This window comes from Neodiprion fabricii, chromosome 1 (genome assembly GCF_021155785.1).
Source record: "Neodiprion fabricii isolate iyNeoFabr1 chromosome 1, iyNeoFabr1.1, whole genome shotgun sequence".
NCBI classification, from domain to species: Eukaryota; Metazoa; Arthropoda; class Insecta; order Hymenoptera; family Diprionidae; genus Neodiprion; species Neodiprion fabricii.
This window is the reverse complement of record NC_060239.1, coordinates 10,684,785-10,708,207: the sequence shown is the minus strand read 5'-3', so window position 1 is coordinate 10,708,207 and position 23,423 is coordinate 10,684,785. Positions and strand designations below refer to the sequence as shown.

Below are 23,423 nucleotides of genomic sequence, written 5' to 3'. Positions count from 1 at the left end.
CGTTTATCCGAAAATTTTTACCGCACATATTTTTAACTAAAGCTGATGGTTACTTCTTCAAATATATAATTTACATACGATAGGAATAACTATGTTGTAAGTTTTAAAAAAACAGGGAAAACAATGAATTATTCTTGCTCAGAGTGAATTTGAACAATTGTGTAGGAAGCGATTTTAACAATATGAAAGCAAAATTAGTAAACTGTCAATTTCACGTTTTGTGACCCACATTGAAGACTACTTGCCAATATGTGAAGCTTAAAATTTCTTAGATCTGAACTTAATCACTGAAAAAACCCTTGATAAATATTTACAGTTATCAAGCAACATGTGCACGTTATCCAGAAAATAGTAGAAATCGTTTGATTAAATCTGCTTGATTTTCTGACCAACGCGCATATGTTTCTACCACTACAAGTGTTTCAAATTCATCATCACGTAGATTGTATTTAGTGTACGTATTCACCCGCATCATTCATATCACAAAAACAACACAAAAATATTACAACTATGATATTTCATGTTTCTGTGAATATTTTAGTCAGATTTTTTGTGACATTATAAAAGGAACGTAACGTTTGTACAGAAATATGAAATATATCGTGTTTTGTTAAGTATTCATTGAAGGTTAGAGTGTAATGTTTTAATAATATTTCTTCAATGTTTCACAGTTCAAAAAGATAAATATTTATAAAAACTCAACAAGGTAATTCTGATTCCAAAATCTTCCTTACATTATTAGATCCGATCACATATTTGAAGTTTTTGTTCGAAAGAAATTAATATTATTTATTGAATCTTTGGGCTCATACTTCGAATTCTGTAGTTCCCCTGGTTGGAAATCCAGCACGCTATCTACTCCTCGCTTGTCACAAGACGTTGCTTATAATTTCGATAATTATAGAGAATCGAAATCAAGATTATACCGGGTTTTTATAATTTTTTCACAATTTAAACGTGGAAACAAAATTCATTCAGAAAAATTATTTCACGATTTGTCTTGACTAGTCTACCGTTTAAACTGCTTCAAGTTTTGAGTGCCTAAGCAAATGTGTTTGGTGAACGTTCGTTTTCGAAATAATTTGATATGTCACAAATATCGTACGTAACATATATCCATTATAGAAAGTTAACCTTTGACTGCCACTGTAGCATATTTAATACAATGACAAAACAGCAATTTTCTTAAATATATTCTCCAATTCTGATTCAAAAATCCCGAAGTCATTTGAAAAATTGTAAATGCACTCTAAAGAAAGTTTTCAATGAATAATTTCATTTTGAAAAACGTTTTACTTGTGCATGAAAATTGAAAAACTCTATATTTAAAAAGTGTAATTTTTAAAAGATTTTGATTAAAAACAATGATTTTTTTCAACGCGAAAAAGGCTCGGCTGGTAAAGAATTTAGATTGGAATATTTTGGATACGAAACAGATGAATTATTTTGATTATCTTACGAAACGTCAACGCGAAAAGATGATACATGCATAATTTCCGTTAACATACCACAACTAAAAGTTCGGGTGGGTTCAGAAACTCCCTAGGACAGGAACAGAGCTAGTCAGGTCGCTGACGCGAGAACAAATGATGTGTCAGCAAGAATGATTGCTAACAAAATTGACTGCAAAATTTTCATTGGTTATCATTGTACAAGTGCTGCTGCATGCCCGACGAATAAACCAATCGCATCATTCTTACACAATAATACTCAAAACACCTGAACTAATGTTGGTAGGAGAGGTTTGAGTATCTGAAACAGACGAAGTTATGATTAACACAATGACAAAAGTGCATGCACGGACAACAACAATGTCGAGCCTGTAATTGAAGAAACTATTACACATCTTTGCAATCAAAATCAATTTTTTACATGGAATTATTAAATTAAATATGTTGTTTAAATAAAGACTCAATGTTTATCGGTGTACTTGTGTAAAAAATTATTCCGGTGCCCTGAAACAAAAGAGAAGACAATCAGTAAAAAAAAAAAGAAACACTTCTGTACACCTCTGATATGTTTTATAAATACTTACGACAAGATTCCTCACTATCACTATACACTCCGCGGTTTTTATCCCCGTGAATTGGCCGCCGGCTTGAAAATGCCGCGCTTTCTCTCAGAACCAAAAAGTATCAAGTCAACGCGCAGCAGGTGCGACCAATTGAAGCTTGAAAACTCAGTTGTTAATAAAAAAAAATTGATTGAAGAGCTGCAGGCTTAACACATCGAGTGCTTTACACTTTTTTTATATACCGTTTACGAAATCGCTAAGCAAAAGACGAGATCAATCGATTCGCATTATCAGGGTCGCGACAATTTTGCTCAAGTATAATATTCCTTGACTTTTCGCTGACTTTGCCCATCAAAAAATGTACAAGTCCCTGTCGTTTACCCACGAAACTGAGGTAATGATAGGCAGCCCTGATTATCAATCATCGAGCAAAAGACCCGTCCAATTCCCGTGATTAATCTACGCGCAAAAAGGCGCGACCGATTAACCCGTCAAAAAACCTTAAATATCTAGAACTTGTCGCAAAATTCTGTAGAAACCCAATCCGCATCTGCGTCTTTTGGAATCCGACACATTGCGATGCGAATTGTTCTTCCGAGATGCGAGTCAAGTTCGGGAGGGAGGTCGGAAGACATGCATTATTGTGTGGCGTGACGGTCGGCGGTCCTCTTCGACGCGACGTCTTCGAGCTCAGCATCTCTCCCCATCTAGCGTACCACGGAACGCGGTAGATGGTCCAGAGAAGCGTATTGCCCATTCAGACGATCACAGAGATCAATTGAATGGAATAATTATCGATAATGACTGAGTAATTAAATTGAATAACGACTGGAAAATAATTGCAGAGCGACAAGAAATGGGTAATTGAACGTCGTTAAAATTTGAAAGCTCTCTGATAGTTTGGAGACTCTTATACAGAGTCTTTCACGTGCTTTTGGAGGACAATCACTGTGATCGTTTGAAGCTGTGGATTACAAAAGTTAGTAACATCGCGGTACATCGCGACCTTCCTACCCTCGCCTGATTCCCAACGGAACCACCCAACGGAAATATTGAAAAGAGATTCACACGCACATCCACATTAAACCCCGCGACGGATCCCAAAACGACCACCTTCCTACCCGATTACCTATATTCGCTCTAAGCGATTCTCCATTCTTTCCAACACACATCATTCTTCCTCATTTGCACCGTGGTCACTGTGGCTTACTGTTTCGTTGGTTACCTGTCGGGAGCAAAATGTTTTTGTACCGTAGTCAGCGAATGTACTATTTTAGCGATTGCTGGCTGACTATCGATACATCAACCTTTTGTAAGACGGATTAAAAACATCCTGTATGCTAATCAGCATTTTTCTAAGCGAGCTAAGCCTGTGGTTGTACGACAGCTGCAGAGTATTGAAAAATTGAAAATAATTCAAAATATATCATGCAAATTGAATACGTTACGTTTTGCCAGACTTTGAAATGTTATTGATTAAACAATCATTGGAACATGTTTAAGCCTCAGGTGTATCCACCACTTAAACGACGTCATTTGAAAATTCAAACATAGGTAGGTAAATATCTGTAGCTAAACACTACTTGTTTTCGCGAATATCGAGTAAGTGATGGTAACCTGTCGCGATGCTCATTCCACTTTCAGCAACGTGCAAAATTTCTAAATTTGAGTCACTATGGTAGAATAGATCGACTGCAAAAAAAAAGAACGATTCAACTTAAAGTCAAGCATCGTTGCGATCATGAATGAGCCTATCCATACATCTAAAAAATCAAAGATTCGTGTAACAGTTGTTACCGCCACGCCACAGGATGGAGGAGTCCCAGGGAAATACCCGTAACCTAACACATGCAAACTCACCAACGTTGCTGAGTAATGGAGAAGTTACTCGGATGTCTCTGCTTAACTCTGAAAAAGAGAAAAAGGAAGCTCGAATTAATTTAGCAAACTGGTTTTTCAGTTCTCAGATAAATTATTGTTATTGTCTACTTCCATATTTATTCGCCACAGGTTAGGAAATGACAAGAGTTAGGCTTCAAATGTACCACAGTGAATTATCAAACAATAATTAAAATAAGTTTTCTCACCTTCTCCAGGTTGCTCCGCACTTTTGCATGTAATGGTAGTAGTTCTCGTAGCATCTCAGGTTGCATGGTGGTTCAACACACTATTCACACTGCAATAAGAATGTAATAAAATGTTACTCGCACAATGTACTTGGATCAGATTTTATGTCACTACAGATTGTCTGTATCACAATAAGTGATTTGCATGATATTTCACTGATTTCTGATTCATTTATAAATGAACTGCAGAAATAAATACTAGACGGGTAATAAAATAAGCACGGATATTGAGTAAGTGCCTAAAATTAGTGAACAACTAAAATCATTTACGATCAATAGGGACATGGAAATCAACAATCATATCGAATATGTACCTTTCAGTTCTATTCACTGTATAGCGGGTGGATAAATTTTCAGTTTCATGACAGAGATCGTTTGTTTGGGTTACGTCACTCAGATCATGGCTACATATGGTCGATAGTGCTACAATGTATAGTGTGCCCCTGTAAACAGATAAGAAATAACATTTTATGAATATTTGTTTCGCAAATTTAACATATAAGACGGTGAAAATTTACTATTCTATTTGTAAAATATAATGAAGAACTGAATACGAATCAATTTCAATTAACTGACAAATTTCTCAAATTGAAAATAGCCTAACAGTATAATCAAGAAACATCTTAAATGTCTACCTTTCTTATAGTCTTTCACAAAATTGTGACCTATTCAGCTTCTGCAGTTTGTTTTCCAACATTGTATTACCAGGGTCACTTAATGAGGATACTTGCCAACTTAGATCATTTCTGCAGTATTTGAACTCTGTAATCAACTAAAACAACAACATTTTGTTAATATTTGATCTAATTCAACGGCCATATACTCAATGTTTAAACACAAGCAATTTTGGTTTTGTATCAAGCTGTGGAAAGTCTCATCGATTACGTCGGATTACATAAACAAGTGAAAAGTGTTTGGAGATTGTTTTATACCTGTCGTTTATATGCAATAAATTCATCAGTTTCGCTAGCGAGTGATGTCTTCCAAGATTCATTGACAGGACCTTTTAATCTAGGTTATCACAAATGCTACTCAACATTGTTGAAGTTCCTTTCTGCAATCAAGTAAGATAACACAATATTTTGTTAGTACTTAATGAACTTTAATAACAATTTAAACAGCACTCAGAATTCCTCATAGTCGTCCTAAACATAATAAGTATCAGGAATCAACAACAGTTGACGATTTAGATTCACTCGAAATTATTACGAAATTGAGGATTCCTCTACAGATCGATCTCCAGAAAAATATTCGGAAACAAATGCAACCGCTTACAATCTTTTGTTACATAGGAAAAAAGGCCAAAATCAACTACGCAATAACATTTATTTAATTTCATTTATTTATTTAATTTCATCCGCAAACCGATATCAGACACATAACTCACACAAAGGTCACCGTCCGCAAGGCCCGTTTTTTCAGAATATTAGAAAGAAAACCGCAACGGAAGATTATCGGAGCATTTTCTTGTCACAAAACGCTTGTGACTAGTCAACAGTCTGCCCGAGAGCAATTTCAATCTGAATTAATAACCTGTTCAGTAAGCTCCGGGAAGCTAAAATCTAAAAATCTGCAGCTCGATAATCACACTGGATTCCAAGCCCATTCACACTTTTTATGTCGTAGCTGGTTACCTAAACTGACTGAGTTAAGCTTGCTAACGATGCAACTACGCAGTTTACCGAAGGTCGGCCGCACAAACAATAACAAACGACAACCGAGGCTGAGATTTGAGAATCGAATTCGCTAAGACCTGAAGTTGCACGGTAGAATGGAAATTTGAAACAAGAAACTCACCTTCGATGTCGCAGCCTGCGTTTATTTCAGTAACTCGCTTCTTTCGTGTGCCAGAAGCTGCATGCCGTTCTTAGATTATTCACAATGAGTTTGGTTGGAATACACTGATAGAATAACGTTACACAGCCTTTTTTTTAACCACAAGGTATCGGTGCTTTGCCATGTTCCGAATATAAAAACCTGCACATGGCAATCTGAAGTTTCGAGTTTCGGCTCACGTAGTCTCACTACGACTGCTCGGAAGCGACTGACGTCGCGCTCCGCTCGGAAACGAGTTTCAACCGGTCGGAAACGCTGTGCGAGTAGCACAGAACGCGGTCACATGTTGAAAAACTTGCCGTTGCACGCTGCGTCAAGTGTCAATTGAAATTTTCTAGCTACTTCCGATCAAATAAAATATGCGTTCCGCTGTTTTCTCACCTGCAGCAAACAGCTGAATGCTGCAGCAACATAAATGCTCTGATTGGTCAATGATTCTGGTGCTCTCTTGATAGAAACAAACCTATCTTTCTACAGCAGTTGTTTTTGATGACGAAAACAGTCTTCTATTGTATCACTTCTATGATTGGAGAAATAAATTATACATTTTTCGATTCAAAATCTATTTTCTACGTGAAATTGTTAAAATAAATATGCTATTCAAGTGAAATCTCAATATTTGTCGATAAGCTTGTATAAAAAATTATTCCGTTGCTCTGAAACAAAAGACAAGACAATTTCTAAAAAAAAAAAAATACTTTAGCAGACCTCTGACGTGTTTTATAAATAATTTCGACAAGATTCTTCACTATCACTATACACTCCGCGATTTTTATCCCATTGAATTGATCACCGGCTTGAAAATGAGGAACAAAAAGTATGAAGTCAACGCACAAAAGGCGTATTTAATTTAAATTTGAGAATTTAGTTGTTGATAATAGAATCGGTTGAAATGCTACAGGCTGAACACATTGAGAGTGCTTTACTTTTTATACACAGCTTACAAAATCGCTAATCAAAAGACACGATCGATCGATTTTCATTATCAGGGTGGCGACAATTTTGCTTAAGTATAAGTATAATTGCTTAATTTTCCCTGATTTTTCCCGTAAAAAATTTTATATATGATATATATTTTATATAATATTTAAAAAATGTATAACCGCAAGGAAAAATTCAATTACAATGCTTCTTTTTATAGTAACAAACACAAAAATAATATTTTTTTACCTATAAGATACAACCGAGTTCGTCTTCCAAATCTATGAAGCTGTGCTTGGCAAGCGTAATAATAATATACGCGCGCAGAAGTATGCACATTTTGGAAAAAAAAAACTAGAATCCTTCAATTAGTTGAAAAGTTGCGGCCCTTTAAACAAAAAACCAAATTTACACAATTTGTAAACATGGGTTTTCGTTAAAAAATGAGAACAGCCGTACAGAGGGATAAAATATTTTTATAGCAAAATGAAAAAATACGGGTCTCTATAAATCCGTTGAGGAATGACATACTTTTTTACTGAATCGTTTGAATTTTCCGCCCCGACCTTGCTGGGCGATTTGAGATGAAACCGGCCCTGAGCCAATATTTGTGCAATAATAATGCTATTATGCTACATATTTCTTGAGCAGGAAAAAGCAGCAGCAGCAGCAGTTTTCCCCTATCACTTCCGGCGCAACGACAAGCCACAAGATCACAAGAAGTCACGACCTATTTCATGAGCAGCGCTGCTGCTGCGTAAAATTACCAAACTGATGCTAGTGAAAACTAGTAAGTTGCTAAATCACTGCTGCTTTTTACTGCTCATGAAATAGCAACCTAAGATATCCTTCCTGTCGTACACTCCATAATTCGCAACAACGATGCGACTTGACGTTCTTATCTTTCAGCTGCTGTTTTCGCAGTGGTTTTCAATAAGTCCATAGTTGTCAGACAACTCTGTTTCGAAAATACACCGCTAGATAGCACTAACAAACTAAATGCGGTCCAAATCCGCTTGGTGACTCAGCATGCGAGACTCACGAGACGACGCAGCTGTCAGTCCGAATCACGAGTCGAGCAATCTGCAGTATCGATACTCGTAGGAAGGAAGCGAAGCAAAGACGGCCAAGTCATCTTGAGCGATCTTCAGTGTCACCGAGTTCGAGCTTGACATTACGTGCGGACGGTGGATAGGAGTGTTTTTCTTTTTCTTTATCGAAATTTCGTGCACATCATAAACACCATTGGCATTGTTTACAATATGAAGACCATATTATTAGCGCTTTGCGCGTTTGTAGCTGGTAAGTTTTCTCCTTCTAACCAACGATCAATTGACAGTCCGTGGACTTTTCTCTTTGTTGACTTGCGACGTAATTACCAATGTTAATGACCCAACTGCGCCAAATGTCGGATTTTCTGATGATTTGGTAACCTCTAGTTGCTGTCCGATGACCTCTAAGTATCCCGAACCTTCGTTTGTAGAATTCTTGCAAGCAAGACAACACGAATGAACAAAATTTAAACTTCACCTTTCACCTTCTCTTATTTACAAAAATAGCCGCCTGACTAGCACAGTAGATGATTATTTTTGCAATATCTTACAACTCGCTGTTTACTGCTATCACGTACGCTGCTAAAATCCTTTCGGTCTTTATGAATCAGAATCCAAAATGTAGAAAAATATTTCAGTAATCGAGATGTAGCCAAGCGAATCACTCATATTTCAGAGATTAGTCACATGTAGTGGGGACATACGATTTATTGATCATTAATGTCGGATGAGTCAAATCTACCAGGATGTTGCAGTTTAGCAGTGATTAATGCCATTTCCTAGTAACACCTAAATTATGTATTTTCATAATTTTACCACACTGACGAATTGATGGGTTGTGAAGAAAATAACAACCACCAACTTCAGGTTAAACATCGTCACATTTGCTTTGAATTTCAGTTGCTACAGCTAGAGTGGTGATCAGTACTGGAGGAAATGATAAAACGCATCTTCTAGGTGCTAAAGCCTGTACCTGGGGTCCATCATACTGGTGTCAAAACTTGACGTGAGTATGATAGATTCGTTCGAGAAGCTTTCATGTTCACATCTTTTCTCCCTCACTCGACTCTCCTCCTACCTCAAGGTTTCACAATGTTTTATCCATTGCTTTTATGCCGGCGTAGCGATGTGTGAGACTAAAGGTCTCTAGATAGTGATATTTTCTAAACACATGCATGCATACTATCAGTGCAACATTCCGTGTAACTTCTCTCCCCTTACTTATTCGACTCTTTATATCATCAGCATTTCGTCACCTCAGAATGTGTTCCAAAACATAACAATACGCTACAGTTCAGCTCATGCATCACGCCAGAGTTATCGTCAACAGACTCACAAACAAGAGCTGCTTTAACGTTATTGGGTACTAACGTGGCACTTGCCTTCTGAAGTTAGTCATAGCTGAACCATTGCCCTCCTCATGTTATACAAGCCTTTGTGTTCGTTATCAGAAGACAGTATGGATGTTGGTGGTTTACTGATAAAAGAGTTTTGATGTCTTGATTCTTAATGATGAATAATAGCCTCGTTTTGGATAAAAAATCAGAAGAGCTGAAAGGGGAAAAGAAGGGACCTGCAAAATCTGATGTATAAAATTCGTAAACAATAGCCATATATTCTGGGCTAATTATATTTCAATGCTTCTTTCTACCGCATTCTTGTTCTCACTCCAAGTTTTCAACATATGATAACACCCGTTGAATAGGTTACATACTTTGTGTGACTGTTAATATTTCATTTATACTCAAGTTCATTTGTAAGTTGCAAAATAAAGTTGTCTGTCAATCTGTGCATGTATTATAAATAGCTACCTGCTACTTGGTTACTTCAAACACTACACACAGCAAACCCCGTGTTTATATAGTACTTCGAGAAGTTGTAATGGATTTGTTTACAGTATGAATTACAAAAGGTCGTAGAGGGAGTTGGTGTTTGCTACATTATTTCTGGCCCAGTTAATTAATATGGGCAGAGTAAGAAATAATTTCAAGTGTTCTATGTGGTTTGAATTTGAAAAATATTGAGGTTCTGATTTATATTGTAGTATAGTAACTGATCATATGACACAGAAAATAATTGAAATCGTATTGCATTTGTTTGTGCATTTTGAACTTATGCTACTGAACTACATAAAATTGAAACCTTTTAAACAGTACTGCAGCAGGATGCAAAGCAACAAAGCACTGTATCAAGTCAAAGTGGGAAAACATGGAAGTGGAATATGACAAAGACAGTGTATGCGATATTTGTAAGGATATGGTAAAGCAAGCTAGGGATCAACTAGAAAGCAATCAAACTCAGGAAGACCTGAAGGCCGTGTTCGAGGGTAGTTGTGCTCTCATGCAAATAAAGATTATTGTCAAGGAGTGCGACGAACTAGTAGATCAATTCATACCGGAGCTAGTCGAGACTTTGGCGTCTCAAATGGACCCTTCTGTGGTATGCTCAGTCTCCGGACTCTGCAATTCAGCACGCATTGACAATCTGCTTCGTGAATATCAAGAAAAAATGACTGAGGTATGAATCTGCAGTTCTTACACTTACATGATGATTACTTTGAACCACCTGAATATGCGTCTCAGAAAATACACAGAATTGTCAGTTTTCCACCCACTCTGCTCTACCACTGTCTAAATATGTTCAACCAATCGCTTACAGGATGATGAAATTGTTCCAAAGTCTTTATTCAACGATGAACTAGAACCTGATGAGTGTTCAAAATGTTACACTATAGCAACGCATCTAGAACACAAGTTGGAGGGAATGTCGCGTGATCAGATTCTGGAAAATATGCTAAATACATGTGGGCAATTTAGCTCCTTCTCTGATGCTTGTTCTTCCATTGTGCTCACATACTTCGAATCCATATACGAGCGATTGTCAACTGAATTCAAAGCAGAAAACATTTGTCACCTTTCTGGTCAATGTAGTTCGAGATTCCATAATCATGAAGAAATAGACGGCGAGGTAAAATATTTTCTAATACTAAACAGATCAATATTCTAAAATGTGTATCTGTTCTATGAATAATGTAAACTATCAGCAGAATAAACAAAGAGTCATTTGGTATTTACAGATAATAGAGGTTGAAGTCCGGCCCCTATCTAGTGTCGGTATGGTTGATGTTAGTGACGAACTTCCATGCAAGCTTTGTAAACAATTAGTAGGTCACTTGCAGGATCTCTTAGTTGCCAATACCACAGAATTAGAATTCCAAAAAGTTCTTGAAGGGCTCTGTAAACAGACCAAGTCCTTCGCATTTGAGGTATACCCTTAGTTTTCATTTTATTTAAATTGTTAACGTATATCGGTTTAACTTCAAGTAGACTTTTCTTTATTTTTACAAATCTTTTCACCAACAGTCGGTGAAAAAAATTGCTATAGATAAAATACATGAAAGTAAATGGTTATTGAAATAATTTCCTCAAGGATTTCTGTAATATTTCTTATCCTAATTCTGACTCATTGAGTATTGTACGATTTTATAGTGCACTGCGATTGTTGACGAATATTATCCACAAATATATTCATTTTTGACGCATGAACTAGACGGAAATTCAGTATGTCAAATAATGGGTGTGTGCCCAAGACCAAGTGATTCTGTGTATGTAAGTATTTCTCCAAGCAATAGATTTTACACACAATTAAAAATACACGTTCTTAAAGCTTTGGCGTCATTCCACTGAATTAATGTGTAAAAAAAAAAAAAAACGATTCCAAATATGATTTCATCTATCAGAATGGACCGATATGGCCTCTTCTACCTGAAAAACCTGCAGCTATTGGTGTAAGAATAATGAACGAAAAGAAGCACAATCTTGGGGAGAACAAAGCTGGAATCAGAAAGCATAATTTGGGAGAAAATGGATCTGGACTGAGAAAGCAGGAACCCAAGTCGGAAGCTGAGGAAATGCAATTACCACTAGAAAGGATGCAAGTTTCTTCACTGGCGTTCCCTGTTGCAGGCGGTGGTAATGAGCAAACCTGTGCGTTATGCGAGTATGTCTTGCATTACTTGCAACAAGTAATCACCAATCCTACTACCGAGGTTCGTTGAGTTAATGCTCAAAGTATGTTGCCTATCTATTTATTGTGGTGAAAACAATGCCCTACACTGATCGTTCAAGTAACTCAAGCAAAACTTTTAACCTGATTTCAATAGGAGAAAGTAAAAGAAGAAATTGAAAAAGTATGTAGTAAATTACCGAAGACTGTACAGGGCGATTGTAACCAATTCGTTGATGTCTATGGAGATGCCATCGTAGCGATCCTTGCCCATGAAATTGATCCTTCTGTGGTTAGTAACAAAACCGTTTTTCAATACATTTCTGTGCGAGTAAATTGATGTCTATCAACTATCCTACAGCTCTGCCCAAGTCTGCATCTGTGTCCAACTGAGGAACTGGTCAATGCCTGGGAGTCAATTCCTAAAGATATGGTAATTGTAAGTGAGGTCGAAGAAAAACCCAGTTGTCCGTTGTGTCTCCTTGCTATCACACAGTTGTACAAAGTTGTAGAGAATAATAGGACAGAGGTAAGCAGCAATTGGTTATTTATTTTCACGTTTCATACGTACTAACTGTGTACTCAAAAAATTGCCAGATCCGTTTCATCTTTACCGTCGATTAAGACTAAGCAATTAATTCTGTAAGATTTAAAAGTTTGGCACAAGTGCTTGGATGCTAAAAGAAAAACAACATCCATGTTTACATTTTCTCATTTGAATAATTATCTAAATCATTAATAGGCAAGCATAGAGGCTGCATTGGACAAACTATGCATTCACCTTCCGAAGAACCTCAAAGGAGAGTGTTTAGAATTGGTAAAGGTGTACAGCAAAGAACTAGTTGATCTTTTAATAGCAGATCTCACCCCGCAAGAAGTCTGTGTATACATAAAATTGTGTGAAGCAACACAGAGCCCTGTTCCATTCATTGAGAATTCCTTCCCTACAGACAAAAATGGAGAAATCAGTGAGTTGATTCACTACATTTCCAATATTTTATCAATCGAATCCTTACAGGTAGTTTACAAGTTCATTAAAAAATTATATTTGACTAAATGTAGTAACAAATGAGATCCCGGACTTTCCGCTCTACCCGGTAGCAAAACAAGAAGTCAGCTCTGATGCAGAATGTGTCGTTTGTGAGTTTATAATGAAGCACCTAGAAGAATCTATGAAGTCTAAGAGTAGCAGAGACGAAGTTGAGAAAATTGTGCATGGAGTGTGCCACGTCTTACCGAAAACTGTTAAAAGTCAATGTGACGATTTTGTAAACAAGTATGCTGATTTAGTCATTGATATGCTTGTGGCTGAGGTCAATCCCAGGGACATTTGTCAGGCAATCTCCCTCTGTGGACAACAGATTGAGCAAATGCAAGGTACGATATTAGAAATATTGGAATCTGTAAAATATTTCGTTAAAGAAATTGCGAGGTGAAGTGAATTTCATAAAATAAAAGTAAAGTCTGCACTGTGCAGAGTCGCTAAAAGTAAAGTTGTATTCAATTTTTACCTTCAGTGGATTGTTTAAAATTAAAATTTAATCTTAACTTAACTTAACGGTACTATTATTTCAGAATCTATATCCGAATGTGCTTTGTGCCAATCTGTAATATCCACAATCGAAAAAGAGTTGAAGGACCCAGAAGTGGATCATAACATTGAAATTATCGTGTCTAAAGTTTGCAAGTATATACCGTCTGGAAAACAAAAGAAGGTCCGTAAAATGCTGCCAGCAGTCGAAAACTTTATTTCTGTGCACAGTTATTGATATAAGTATTTACTCATCGTATTATTTGTTCGATTTCTCTTCTGTGTAGTGCGAGACGATGATCGAAGTATACGGCCACAGCATAGTCAACCTTCTACTGTCGTTCGTTGACACAAAAAAAATCTGCACTAAACTTGCACTCTGTTCAGACCAGGATTACCTAGCAATGTCAGCAGCCAGCTCAAGATTGAGACGTTTCACTAATCTTCCTAACCCTAACCTTGCTCAAAAACGGTGTACATGGGGAACAGCATATTGGTGTTTGTCCGACGACAATGCCGCCGCATGCAATGTAAGAAAATAAGGGTTAATCTGGAATCGCTCTATTACGCTATTCAACTGATCTTATTGTCACACTAAAAGGCAAACAGTATGTTTTAAATAAGTTCACGTAGGTATATACTACATCGCAGTAACTACAGAAATCCTGAAATAAATCAACGTCATTCTGTTACAGGTTGTCGATCATTGCAGGGAGAAAGTCTGGAAAGCAAATTCAGCGCCATCAGTTTAAAAATTCAATTTAAAATTTAATAAATTTAATTAAGGTAACTAAAGAGCATCAAGGTATTCGATACTCTACTATAAATAACATTGATCGAATAACACGTAAAAAAATATGAAAAACTAATTAATAATAATCAGCAAAGCACTCTTGAGAAAGATACCTGGCATACTATAGTCTGTAACATTTGAACTGTTGAGATAGACACTGCAACTGACAGCCTTTTGTTTTTCAAAATGGCAACACTGAAATATTCCTTTATTGAAACAATTCGCCTATAGTCTAGCCAGTATCTTTTATCGTATTGTAATGTTACAGTAAATTTATTAATATAATACAGCTGTCTGATGTTTAACTTTTTTATGCATTTTAATTAGTCTGTCAATTTTTCAACAGCGCAAGAACGAAAATAAATTTTCTGACTAAATTTAACTGTGATAATAAGGAAATTAAAATGAAGTTGTTAAGAACCCGCTAATTACATCGGAACGTGTAGGTTCCGTTCCACATTTAGTCGGCCAACGAATAAATTATTGCGAGTTATAAAACTGATCTTATTGTCAAGTCGTTTGTGTAATTACAACGTCCAATTTCAAATTGAATCAGAGAAGTATAAACGTAACAAGAAATGTTGAAGGTATTACGGGAAAGTACGTAAGTTTCCCAACATTTGACTGATTCATTATATAAATGTGCCATTGTACAAATATAATATTTGAAATACTATTCTAAGAAAAAAAGTAAAAAATTTCCGTAGTAGAACATCGTAAAATTCATTTATTACTAATTTCTACATTCTCAGCTTGCCATAATTGTAGAAAAATTTCACACAACTTCACTGAAATACGAGTTCTCATAAATCGTTTGAAATTTTGAATAATGGTAACGCTGTAATATTTAATGTGAATGTCGCCATAACTATTCAGAATACGTCGGGATAATTTTCGATTAACGCCAATTCTAATCTGACTTCGGAAGATTTTCGAATGAATAAGTTGCAGAAGTCTTATCGTTAGTTCCAATACGGTCAAAAACGCGAAAGGGGGGGGGGGGGGCAACTACGGTTTTACAGTTTGTTACAGAGTGGTGAAATCGTGAACGGGACATTTCATTTCGAGCCTAGCAAACGGACATTTCATCTTGTCGATGGTTTCGTACAATTCTTTCGGTTTCAGAACAACTTTGAAATCGCCATGAAGTTCCTTAGACTTGTCACGCGGTAATCTGAGTGTCGTAAACCCATATTTTGGCGGTTCGTAAACACCCGTTGTCACTCGAATGGATGTATCCCAACTGCATGGGGCCGTGCAACGAGTGACTGTTCTGAACGGCAATTTAGTGCCGAATTTTCCAGACTCCGATTGTGTCCGAAGTCTTTGAACATTTTTCAAACACCTTTCTTGCTCCTCATAAGATATGCCTACGAGTATCAGAGGTTTTTAGTACTTGTGAAACAGAGGTCTTCAAATAAAGCAGAACACACTCGCCTCTGCGAATGGAGCCGTTGCCAAGTTCCAAGCTTCGCTCCAAGTCCCGAATTTCTTTTTCGCACCGTTCAAAATACGTCCCTTCAAAGAGCAGAGGCTGCGCATCCGGTGGTCGGACCCTGCACTTTTTTAGACGCCGCTTCTCCACGTAGAGGGTATACTCCAGGCTTCGCATCATTTTCTCAATCATTGTGAACCTCGTTTTGTCAATGTGCGCTAGGACACCTGGCTGAGACTCGGTACTCAGAAGATGGTGCAGCTTGAAGAGAATGAACAGGATCCAAAGCATGGATTCACGCTCCATGAGTTTCCTCATGTACGCCGATTCTGAATCGCGAAACCTAAGGAGAAACAGTTCTTGGCTGTATAATCGCGGATACTTTTGGGAAATCATTTTCATTCGTAATCCTGGACTCGATGCTTTATTGGTCAGAAGACTCATCGTTATACTCTTTCATCCTCGTCGACGTCTCAGTGTTCTTGTCATAGACCGACTGCAACCATCGGCGGTACTTTGGAAAACTAACGCCGTTTTTGCGAGCTTTGTGACCACGCCAAAGTGCTTGAATCTTCGTAGCACACCGGTGATAATGCTCCCACCACATTTTCGTCACCTGATCGATGAGATGAGATCTCGCGAATTCACGTGCCATAAAACCTCGCCAGTGCCGCTGTATCGTTGTCGCTGATTGATCCAACATTCTTAAGTGATTCCGAGTAATAAAGCCACGACACCAGGCCTTAAAAAAAGTAGGAAATAATGACTGTTATCATGCGCCGTCGCATAATTGAATATTACTCTGGTGAAAATGATTTTTACGATTTTCTACGAATGTTCAGAGAAATTGGAACATTTCATACAACTTTATATAAAAATCACTTTCGAACAAAATTTTAAATCTGCATAATTTCTTATAAAATCTTCTAGATTTTCATGAAAATTTATATTTTTTCAATAAAAAATTTATACGACACAATTTTGAAAGAAAATTAACAATTCATTATGAAAAACTGCATGCACATTTACAATTTTGTACCAAATAATATGAAATGTTTCAATTTCGGTAAAAATTCGTGATCCTAGAAATTTCGACTAGGGTATAACGACATTTTAATGATCGTGTTATGAGCTGACTTGAATCTTACGAGCCGCGATGAATTCATGCGCACGTTCTAATTCCGAAACGTCATCCCGCTGTTTGATTTCCCGATAAAGCTCTATTTTGCTTGTCAAAAAACATCGGGTTGAAACCATTTTCGTGGGAGATGAGAGCTTAGAGAAATAATAAGTTGTACGCAGAAAATCCAGTCAAGGTTGCTGTAACCTTCAAAAACCTTGCAAGCTTGATATAGTGAAATTTATTGATAAATTGCCTGGATTCGTTTCTGTTCTGTCTTTCTTATAGCGAGTGGCATACTAAATTCTCAGTATCATTTGTTTTGACACGATAGCCTACCAAAGTATACCAAAAATAATTCACAAAACGAGATCCAGAATCATTATAATCATTACGCACGGCATAGATCATGTTGGGCTATTTGTAAATAGCGCTCCTTCGGAAGCTCGCAATACCAGGGATGCGATTGAGTAATTTCACTTTTCACATTTCCCACTATCCGAGCATTCTGACTAGTTTGTAAAATTTAATCAACCAATGAGCCTGGACGGTGGAAAATATGAAAAGTGAAATTACACAATCTCGTCCCTGGATCGAAGAATGGTCTTTAAATCCCGTAGTGACAAAGAACAGTGAAAGCTTATTTGTACGGAATGACAAACATTGTATAGTATAGTATAGTACTGAGAATAAGTACTTGATACGCGTGTTTTCTAAGCGATTTGCACTTTTGCGAAGATTTTGGCGAGTCGTGAAAAGAGGCGAATGTTTTTAGCGCTGAGAATTTAATAGTCTTATTTTCATCCGGAAACTTCAGAGTATTGGTTAACTTCCGATATTTTGCGGAAGGTTTTGAAAATCTGGATCGCATAACGAACCGGCGAAAATTCTTAGCAATTAGGCTTCCAAATTGTCGACGGTTAATATTTATCGTAGTCTTAATTGTAAATGGTTCATAAAGGAAATTATTGGCTTACACACGTTTTGTATAGAGTGATAAAACTGGTATAGTGTATGGTCAACACCTAGTATTCCAAAAGTCGTTTGGATTACTGCATTGGCCAAATCTGAAAACGGATATATACTCGTAATACAGGCTATAATGATCGATGCTGCGGTACAACTGTATAAACGGCATCTTTTCCTAACCCAGGTGGACAAAAGTATTTTGCCTAGTTGCGAGTAGCTTCAAAAAATATTTAAATCGCTCTTCGAATCTCACCGTAAGCTTTCTTAAATAACAGGAACCTCGTTTTCAGTCAGATTTTCAAACACAAAACTAATCTCATTTGGGTGTAAAAAATTAAATACAGAGTTCGAAAGTTTATAACATTGAAAACTAATATCTAAATTTGGAAATTTTCAATTTAATGGCCAATTTATCAAGTTCATGAAATCTACAAATAATCATGCTTTCTACGAATTTACTATTGCGATTTCGTATAAAGCATACCATTTCTTTATTTGGGTATCAAATATGAAAATGAATTTTAGCGTTTTTGTTCAGAATTGCATACTGAATCGCACCGTGTGAAGCCCTTTTTCACGTTCGCGATACGTAGACTTAAATATTTCGAGATATATATACCATGTATACATATAAGTCAACGTCGAAATCGATCAGGGCACCCCTGTGAGAAGTCTTTTTCACGAGGAAAACACGCTGGTAATATGAGGTTCGCTTTCGTTCGGAATTTTTGGCTCCTATTGTTTGGGAGGATCTTTATACCTACGTTATCTGGCTCATAAACGGTGATCTGGGATCAGTCCGAAGTTTCCGAGACAATAAGTTTTCCCCACTAATATACGGTGTTGACGGTCTGATGACGTCACTACTACCATCAGCGCCGTCTGGGAGAAGTTACATCGTGGCTAGATCCATGGCTGGAACACCTATTCTCCTTAAACTATAACACGTTGATTTCGGTCGTTTCATCCATTTCATTTGAGACGCCGCGCCGTAATGTACGCATCGTAGAGCTGACCCTGAACTTCACATCGAAAATTGCCAAGTAGCCACGCAGTCAGGTAAGTGTAGCATCCAACTGTTCAATTTAAACTTTAAGTATAGTAGAATTGTTAGCATAATTGAGGTCAGTTAAGATATTTGTAATGAATTTATGCTTGCTCACAAAACTTTTAATTAAATCTTTTAATTTATACGTAAAAAATTAAAAGAATATTAAAAAAATATTAAAAAGTTGGTATATTTTTTCACTCTACAAAGAGAGAGATTATTTGTCATGCATTCGTATTTCATTGCAGCAACATTTAAATTATTATTATTCCAACAAAAATTAAGTTTGTTTAAAAAAAAATTCTAACTCAGCTATGTAGATTAAACTGTAAGCAATTGAATTGTGTTATCTGATTTCATTAATTAAGGGGTTACCCTACTGTGACGACTGACGAACGCCTAAACAGGCTAATTTTTAGGAATTAATTTCGGAAAAACTGCTGATGCACTATTAATAATTTTTTCGTATCAATTCATGTGTATGTTAGGGAATGTGTTTATTATATAATAATATTTTTAACGTATAAAAGTTTAATACATAATTTGATAAAGATATGTCTCTTCGCGCGTTTCTACGGTTTTCGTCCGCGATTAATCTGCAGTGTACATGATATCGAGTATCGTAAGCATAGGTGATTCGACACAAAAATAAAAAAAATATGGCCGTTAACTACATTGTATTCGCTTTTGACTGACAGAGCTTTTTTTCTTTTTTCTTTTTGCCGACAAAAAAAGAACTCCTGAATTTTATTCGACGTTTTTGGCTCAATAATACGATGCATTTTTATTTTTTTGAAAATGTATATCAAATTTCAAGTCGATTCATCGATTACAACGATTTAAAAATTTTTGATGCGGATTTCACGACCTACTGCAAGTACGCGACATGAATACTACGAATATACTATTTCAATTTCGTAGAACCTGTGACATCATTTTATTTGTAAAATGCGTTGGAGTGTTTTTGTTGTGAATTGTATATAGAATGGGGCTGTTAACGAAATCGACCAGGGCACCTCCTGAAAAGTCGATCTTGATCGACTTGAAGCGAGAAAGAAGTGAAACTATTTTCAACGAAAATTCGATTTTCGAAAGTCAGAGTCAACTTTACCAATCCCCTACTCGGATACTTGTTGGTCATTCGCTGCCGCGGATCTTGATTAAGTCCTACAATTAACTGTTCAAACTATTCTTTAAAAGAAAAAAATAATAGTAGATTGTGTACCAAGGAAGCAAAGTAGGTCTTTTTACTTTGACTCTCTAGTGCACACGTATATACTTTATGTAACAAAAGTGTAGTTCACCATTTTCCTTTTTTTTCTTTAAGCTACGTACAAAAAAGAACACTTTTAAGTACTAGGACGTAAAAGTGCATTTTTACATATTCCTATGCTCTTTTTTTTTATCATCGCGTAAATGATCGATTCACATTTATGGAACACAGGGAACTGAAACGCATAAACCATACTGTGTTACATGAACAATTTTGTAGTGATAATTTCACAGTAAGACAACCCTTTAATAATGTATCAGCTGTAATTGGGAACGATTAAGTTTGATCACAAACCTTAATAAGGTCTTGCAGAGTAAATGAAACTTTGTAAGCTATCTAAAAGCACAGAATGGTGAATTTTAGACGACATATTGCGCTGTAAATGTATGTGATTTTTTTATAATTAGATCTCACGATAGATAAAAACTTGAGTTTCCAATCGAGCTTGACCTACCTAAACTTCAGATACACGATTAATATTATTCTTCATGTCACATGTTCTATAGCAGCTCAGTTCAGTAATAATTTATTATCTATATAATCACAATTCATTCAACTTAATTCGCTACACTTAAAACTGTATGTCTTCAGGTGGAAATATAATATCGAACAGTAACATCAGAGAGCAACTGCAGTACTCTCAAGCTTGAAAAGAATTCAGCAGCATGGCAGATTATGTGATAAGTGATGCAAGTCAGGATGAGAAAGATCTGATCTCAAAAGATGGCCTTTCAGCAACTCAACTCCTGTCAAGTGGAAACGGATTAACATATAATGACTTTATTATTCTCCCAGGGTACATAGATTTCACTGCTAATGTGGTTGACCTTTCTTCGCCGCTTACCAAAAAGATCATCCTAAAAGTACCCCTGGTCTCGTCTCCGATGGACACGGTTACTGAATCCGAGATGGCGATTGCTATGGCTCTGTCTGGAGGAATTGGTATAATCCACAACAATTGCACTGCAGAGTATCAGGCGAATGAAGTTCAGAAAGTGAAAAAATACGAACATGGATTTATTAGAGATCCGGTCGTCTTATCGCCGAACCACACTGTTCTCGATGTTCGCAATGTTAAAACTAAGCACGGTTTTTGCGGCATCCCGATAACAGAGAACGGAAAACTAGGAGGAAGGCTTGTGGGTATTGTAACATCTAGGGATATTGACTTCCTTGAGGACACATCGAGCCAACAGAATCTCAAGCTAGAAAATGTGATGACTAGATTAAACAATTTGATAACTGGGGCCTCTGGAGTGACGTTGAAAGCAGCTAATTCCATTCTAGAAAAATCAAAGAAGGGTAAACTCCCAATAGTGAATAATAAAGGCGAACTTGTTGCTCTGATGGCTAGGACGGACTTGAAAAAAAATCGAAGCTACCCGAATGCCAGCAAGGATGAAAACAAACAGCTCCTGGTTGGTGCAGCAATTGGAACCCGTGAGGAAGATAAGGATAGGCTGCGACTGCTGGCAGCTTCGAAAGTCGATGTCATCGTCCTAGACTCGTCTCAAGGGAATTCTCAGTACCAAATCAACATGATTAAATACATCAAGTCCAAGTATCCAGAGATGCAAGTAATCGCAGGTAATATTGTCACAAGGATGCAAGCAAGAAACCTCATACGAGCTGGGGCAGACGGTCTTAGAGTCGGGATGGGATCAGGATCCATTTGTATAACTCAAGAAGTAACAGCAGTTGGTAGGGCTCAGGCCACGGCCGTTTACAGTGTCTCAGATTACGCTAGAAATTTCGGAGTCCCTGTGATAGCTGATGGTGGTATACAGACTATTGGGCACATAATCAAAGCGTTGAGTTTGGGTGCGAGTACTGTGATGATGGGATCGCTGCTTGCGGGAACATCAGAGGCCCCAGGAGAGTATTTCTTTAGTGATGGAGTACGTTTGAAGAAATACAGAGGAATGGGGTCGCTGGACGCTATGAACCGAAAAGATGCAAGTGGTTCAGCAATGGGTCGATATTTTCATAATGAAATGGATAAGCTGAAGGTGGCGCAGGGGGTCAGCGGGTCAATAGTCGACAAGGGTACAGTCCTCAAATTTTTACCATACCTTCAATGTGGCATTAGGCATGGATGCCACGACATTGGCGCCAAATCCGTATCCACCTTGCACCATATGATACACAGTGAGGAGGTTAAATTTGAAAGGAGAACTCAGTCGGCACAGTTGGAGGGAAATGTACATAGCTTATTTTCATATGAAAAGAGATTGTATTGATTTATTAGTAATAGCAACTTTGGTTCTCAAAACGATTATTGCCTTTTGAATATATGACCAAATGGTTGAGCGAGCCTGACAATTATGTCAATTATGAGTCTGCTACTTGTAAAAACGTCAGAGGTTTCATTGTCAACCAAAAATGCCTACAGTAACAGACTACGTTTGAAGAAGTTCAAAAAGATGGAATCGCTGGACAGTATAAACTAGGATGAAGCGAGATGCTTACAGTGATGGGTCAATTCTTTCGGCACATGATATGCTGAGAATTCTCTCGAAACAGACCCTGCCAAGCCGAATGGTTGCTGTGTGTGCCAACGTGTATCCAATTTTTATATGAGCAAAGCATAATAGAGAAACACTGCCAACCAAAAGTTCTGTATGTGTTTTGCAAGGACTGCATGACTTGGGAGTCCGGAGGACACTGCAATTCTCAGAAGAATAAAAAACTTGTGCATAAGACAACCCATAGAATCGTCAGAAGATATAAGAATATAACATAAATCTGATGATTGTATATTTACGAGTAAGTTTGAGAATTCATCTGAGAATTGCAGTGTCCTCCGGACTCCCAAGTCATGTATATATATATAATAATTCGTTTGAAGTTTATCATATACACCTACATAGTATAGATATATATATATATATATACTATGTAGGTGTTTATGATAAACTTCAAACGAATTCTGCATGCCAAAACAGTTTTGATTTATTTGTTATATGCGCAATTGGTAGGTCTTTACTACTTTGTTAAAACATTTTCTGTGTATTGATTGTTTAAAATTGAATTCCATATTATACAGAAAATCACGATACTATAAAATGACAGTTATACTATATACTATAATTTTTGTAAATAAATAATTAAATTTTTTAATCTCATTTTTTTGCCAGTCCTTATTTGACTATCAATTTCAAGTTATACATGCTTCTCATCGAGAACATTTATCCATTTAATTTGAATGGAATTCTGATAAATTCTATCACTTTCACCTCCAGCCCTACGAGTGGCGAAAAAAATATCTCTTTTTACGCGATTATGGCGTTTTTCGCTTAA

The 23,423-nt window shown here is 36.8% G+C and overlaps 3 protein-coding genes and 2 long non-coding RNA genes across 6 annotated transcripts; 2 read left to right on the top strand and 3 right to left on the bottom strand.

Annotated features, from left to right (window-relative positions):
* Window positions 1-3,781: 3,781 nt before the first annotated feature.
* Window positions 3,782-4,572, bottom strand: LOC124178417. Its single transcript, XR_006869802.1, has 3 exons — window positions 4,455-4,572; window positions 4,102-4,190; window positions 3,782-3,922 (listed from the first exon to the last, which is right to left on the bottom strand). It is a non-coding gene; the product is annotated as an uncharacterized LOC124178417 (long non-coding RNA).
* A 286-nt stretch (window positions 4,573-4,858) lies between these two features.
* On the bottom strand, window positions 4,859-6,055 carry LOC124178420. Its single transcript, XR_006869803.1, has 3 exons — window positions 5,938-6,055; window positions 5,073-5,194; window positions 4,859-4,912 (listed from the first exon to the last, which is right to left on the bottom strand). It is a non-coding gene; the product is annotated as an uncharacterized LOC124178420 (long non-coding RNA).
* Window positions 6,056-7,961: 1,906 nt separating this feature from the next.
* Window positions 7,962-14,780, top strand: LOC124174401 (prosaposin). Its single transcript, XM_046553533.1, has 14 exons — window positions 7,962-8,199; window positions 8,850-8,955; window positions 10,103-10,466; window positions 10,608-10,916; window positions 11,026-11,214; window positions 11,438-11,557; window positions 11,689-11,997; window positions 12,112-12,246; window positions 12,316-12,483; window positions 12,697-12,922; window positions 13,017-13,331; window positions 13,530-13,669; window positions 13,773-14,015; window positions 14,181-14,780. Exons 1-14 carry the CDS (start codon window positions 8,160-8,162, stop codon window positions 14,235-14,237), a joined length of 2,721 nt encoding a protein of 906 aa, XP_046409489.1. The 5' UTR covers window positions 7,962-8,159; the 3' UTR covers window positions 14,238-14,780.
* Window positions 14,781-15,044: 264 nt separating this feature from the next.
* Window positions 15,045-16,597, bottom strand: LOC124174405 (spermatogenesis-associated protein 17-like). The gene is made up of 2 exons (XM_046553538.1): window positions 16,166-16,597; window positions 15,045-16,056 (listed from the first exon to the last, which is right to left on the bottom strand). The coding sequence occupies exons 1-2, from the start codon at window positions 16,414-16,416 to the stop codon at window positions 15,636-15,638; spliced, it is 672 nt and encodes a 223-aa protein (XP_046409494.1). The 5' UTR covers window positions 16,417-16,597; the 3' UTR covers window positions 15,045-15,635.
* Window positions 16,598-18,454: 1,857 nt separating this feature from the next.
* On the top strand, window positions 18,455-23,179 carry LOC124174403 (inosine-5'-monophosphate dehydrogenase-like). 2 transcript variants are annotated; one of them, XM_046553534.1, is made up of 2 exons: window positions 18,455-18,861; window positions 20,715-23,179. In XM_046553534.1, exon 2 carries the CDS (start codon window positions 20,789-20,791, stop codon window positions 22,361-22,363), a length of 1,575 nt encoding a protein of 524 aa, XP_046409490.1. In that variant the 5' UTR covers window positions 18,455-18,861; window positions 20,715-20,788; the 3' UTR covers window positions 22,364-23,179. The 2 variants fall into 2 exon arrangements, with proteins under 2 accessions (XP_046409490.1, XP_046409491.1); XM_046553535.1 differs by lacking the exon at window positions 18,455-18,861 and adding an exon at window positions 19,916-20,087.
* The last annotated feature ends 244 nt before the right edge of the window (window positions 23,180-23,423 follow it).

Coding starts and splice junctions, on each gene's coding strand:
- LOC124174401 (XM_046553533.1), top strand. CDS start 8,160: ATGAAGACCATATTATTAGCGCTTTGCGCGTTTGTAGCTG. Junction 11,558..11,688: donor GACCAAGTGATTCTGTGTAT/GTAAGTATTTCT, acceptor TTCATCTATCAG/AATGGACCGATATGGCCTCT. Junction 13,670..13,772: donor CGTCTGGAAAACAAAAGAAG/GTCCGTAAAATG, acceptor TCTTCTGTGTAG/TGCGAGACGATGATCGAAGT.
- LOC124174403 (XM_046553534.1), top strand. CDS start 20,789: ATGGCAGATTATGTGATAAGTGATGCAAGTCAGGATGAGAAAGATCTG.
- LOC124174405 (XM_046553538.1), bottom strand. CDS start 16,416: ATGTTGGATCAATCAGCGACAACGATACAGCGGCACTGGCGAGGTTTT. Junction 16,057..16,165: donor ACGTCGACGAGGATGAAAGA/GTATAACGATGA, acceptor GTTTCTCCTTAG/GTTTCGCGATTCAGAATCGG.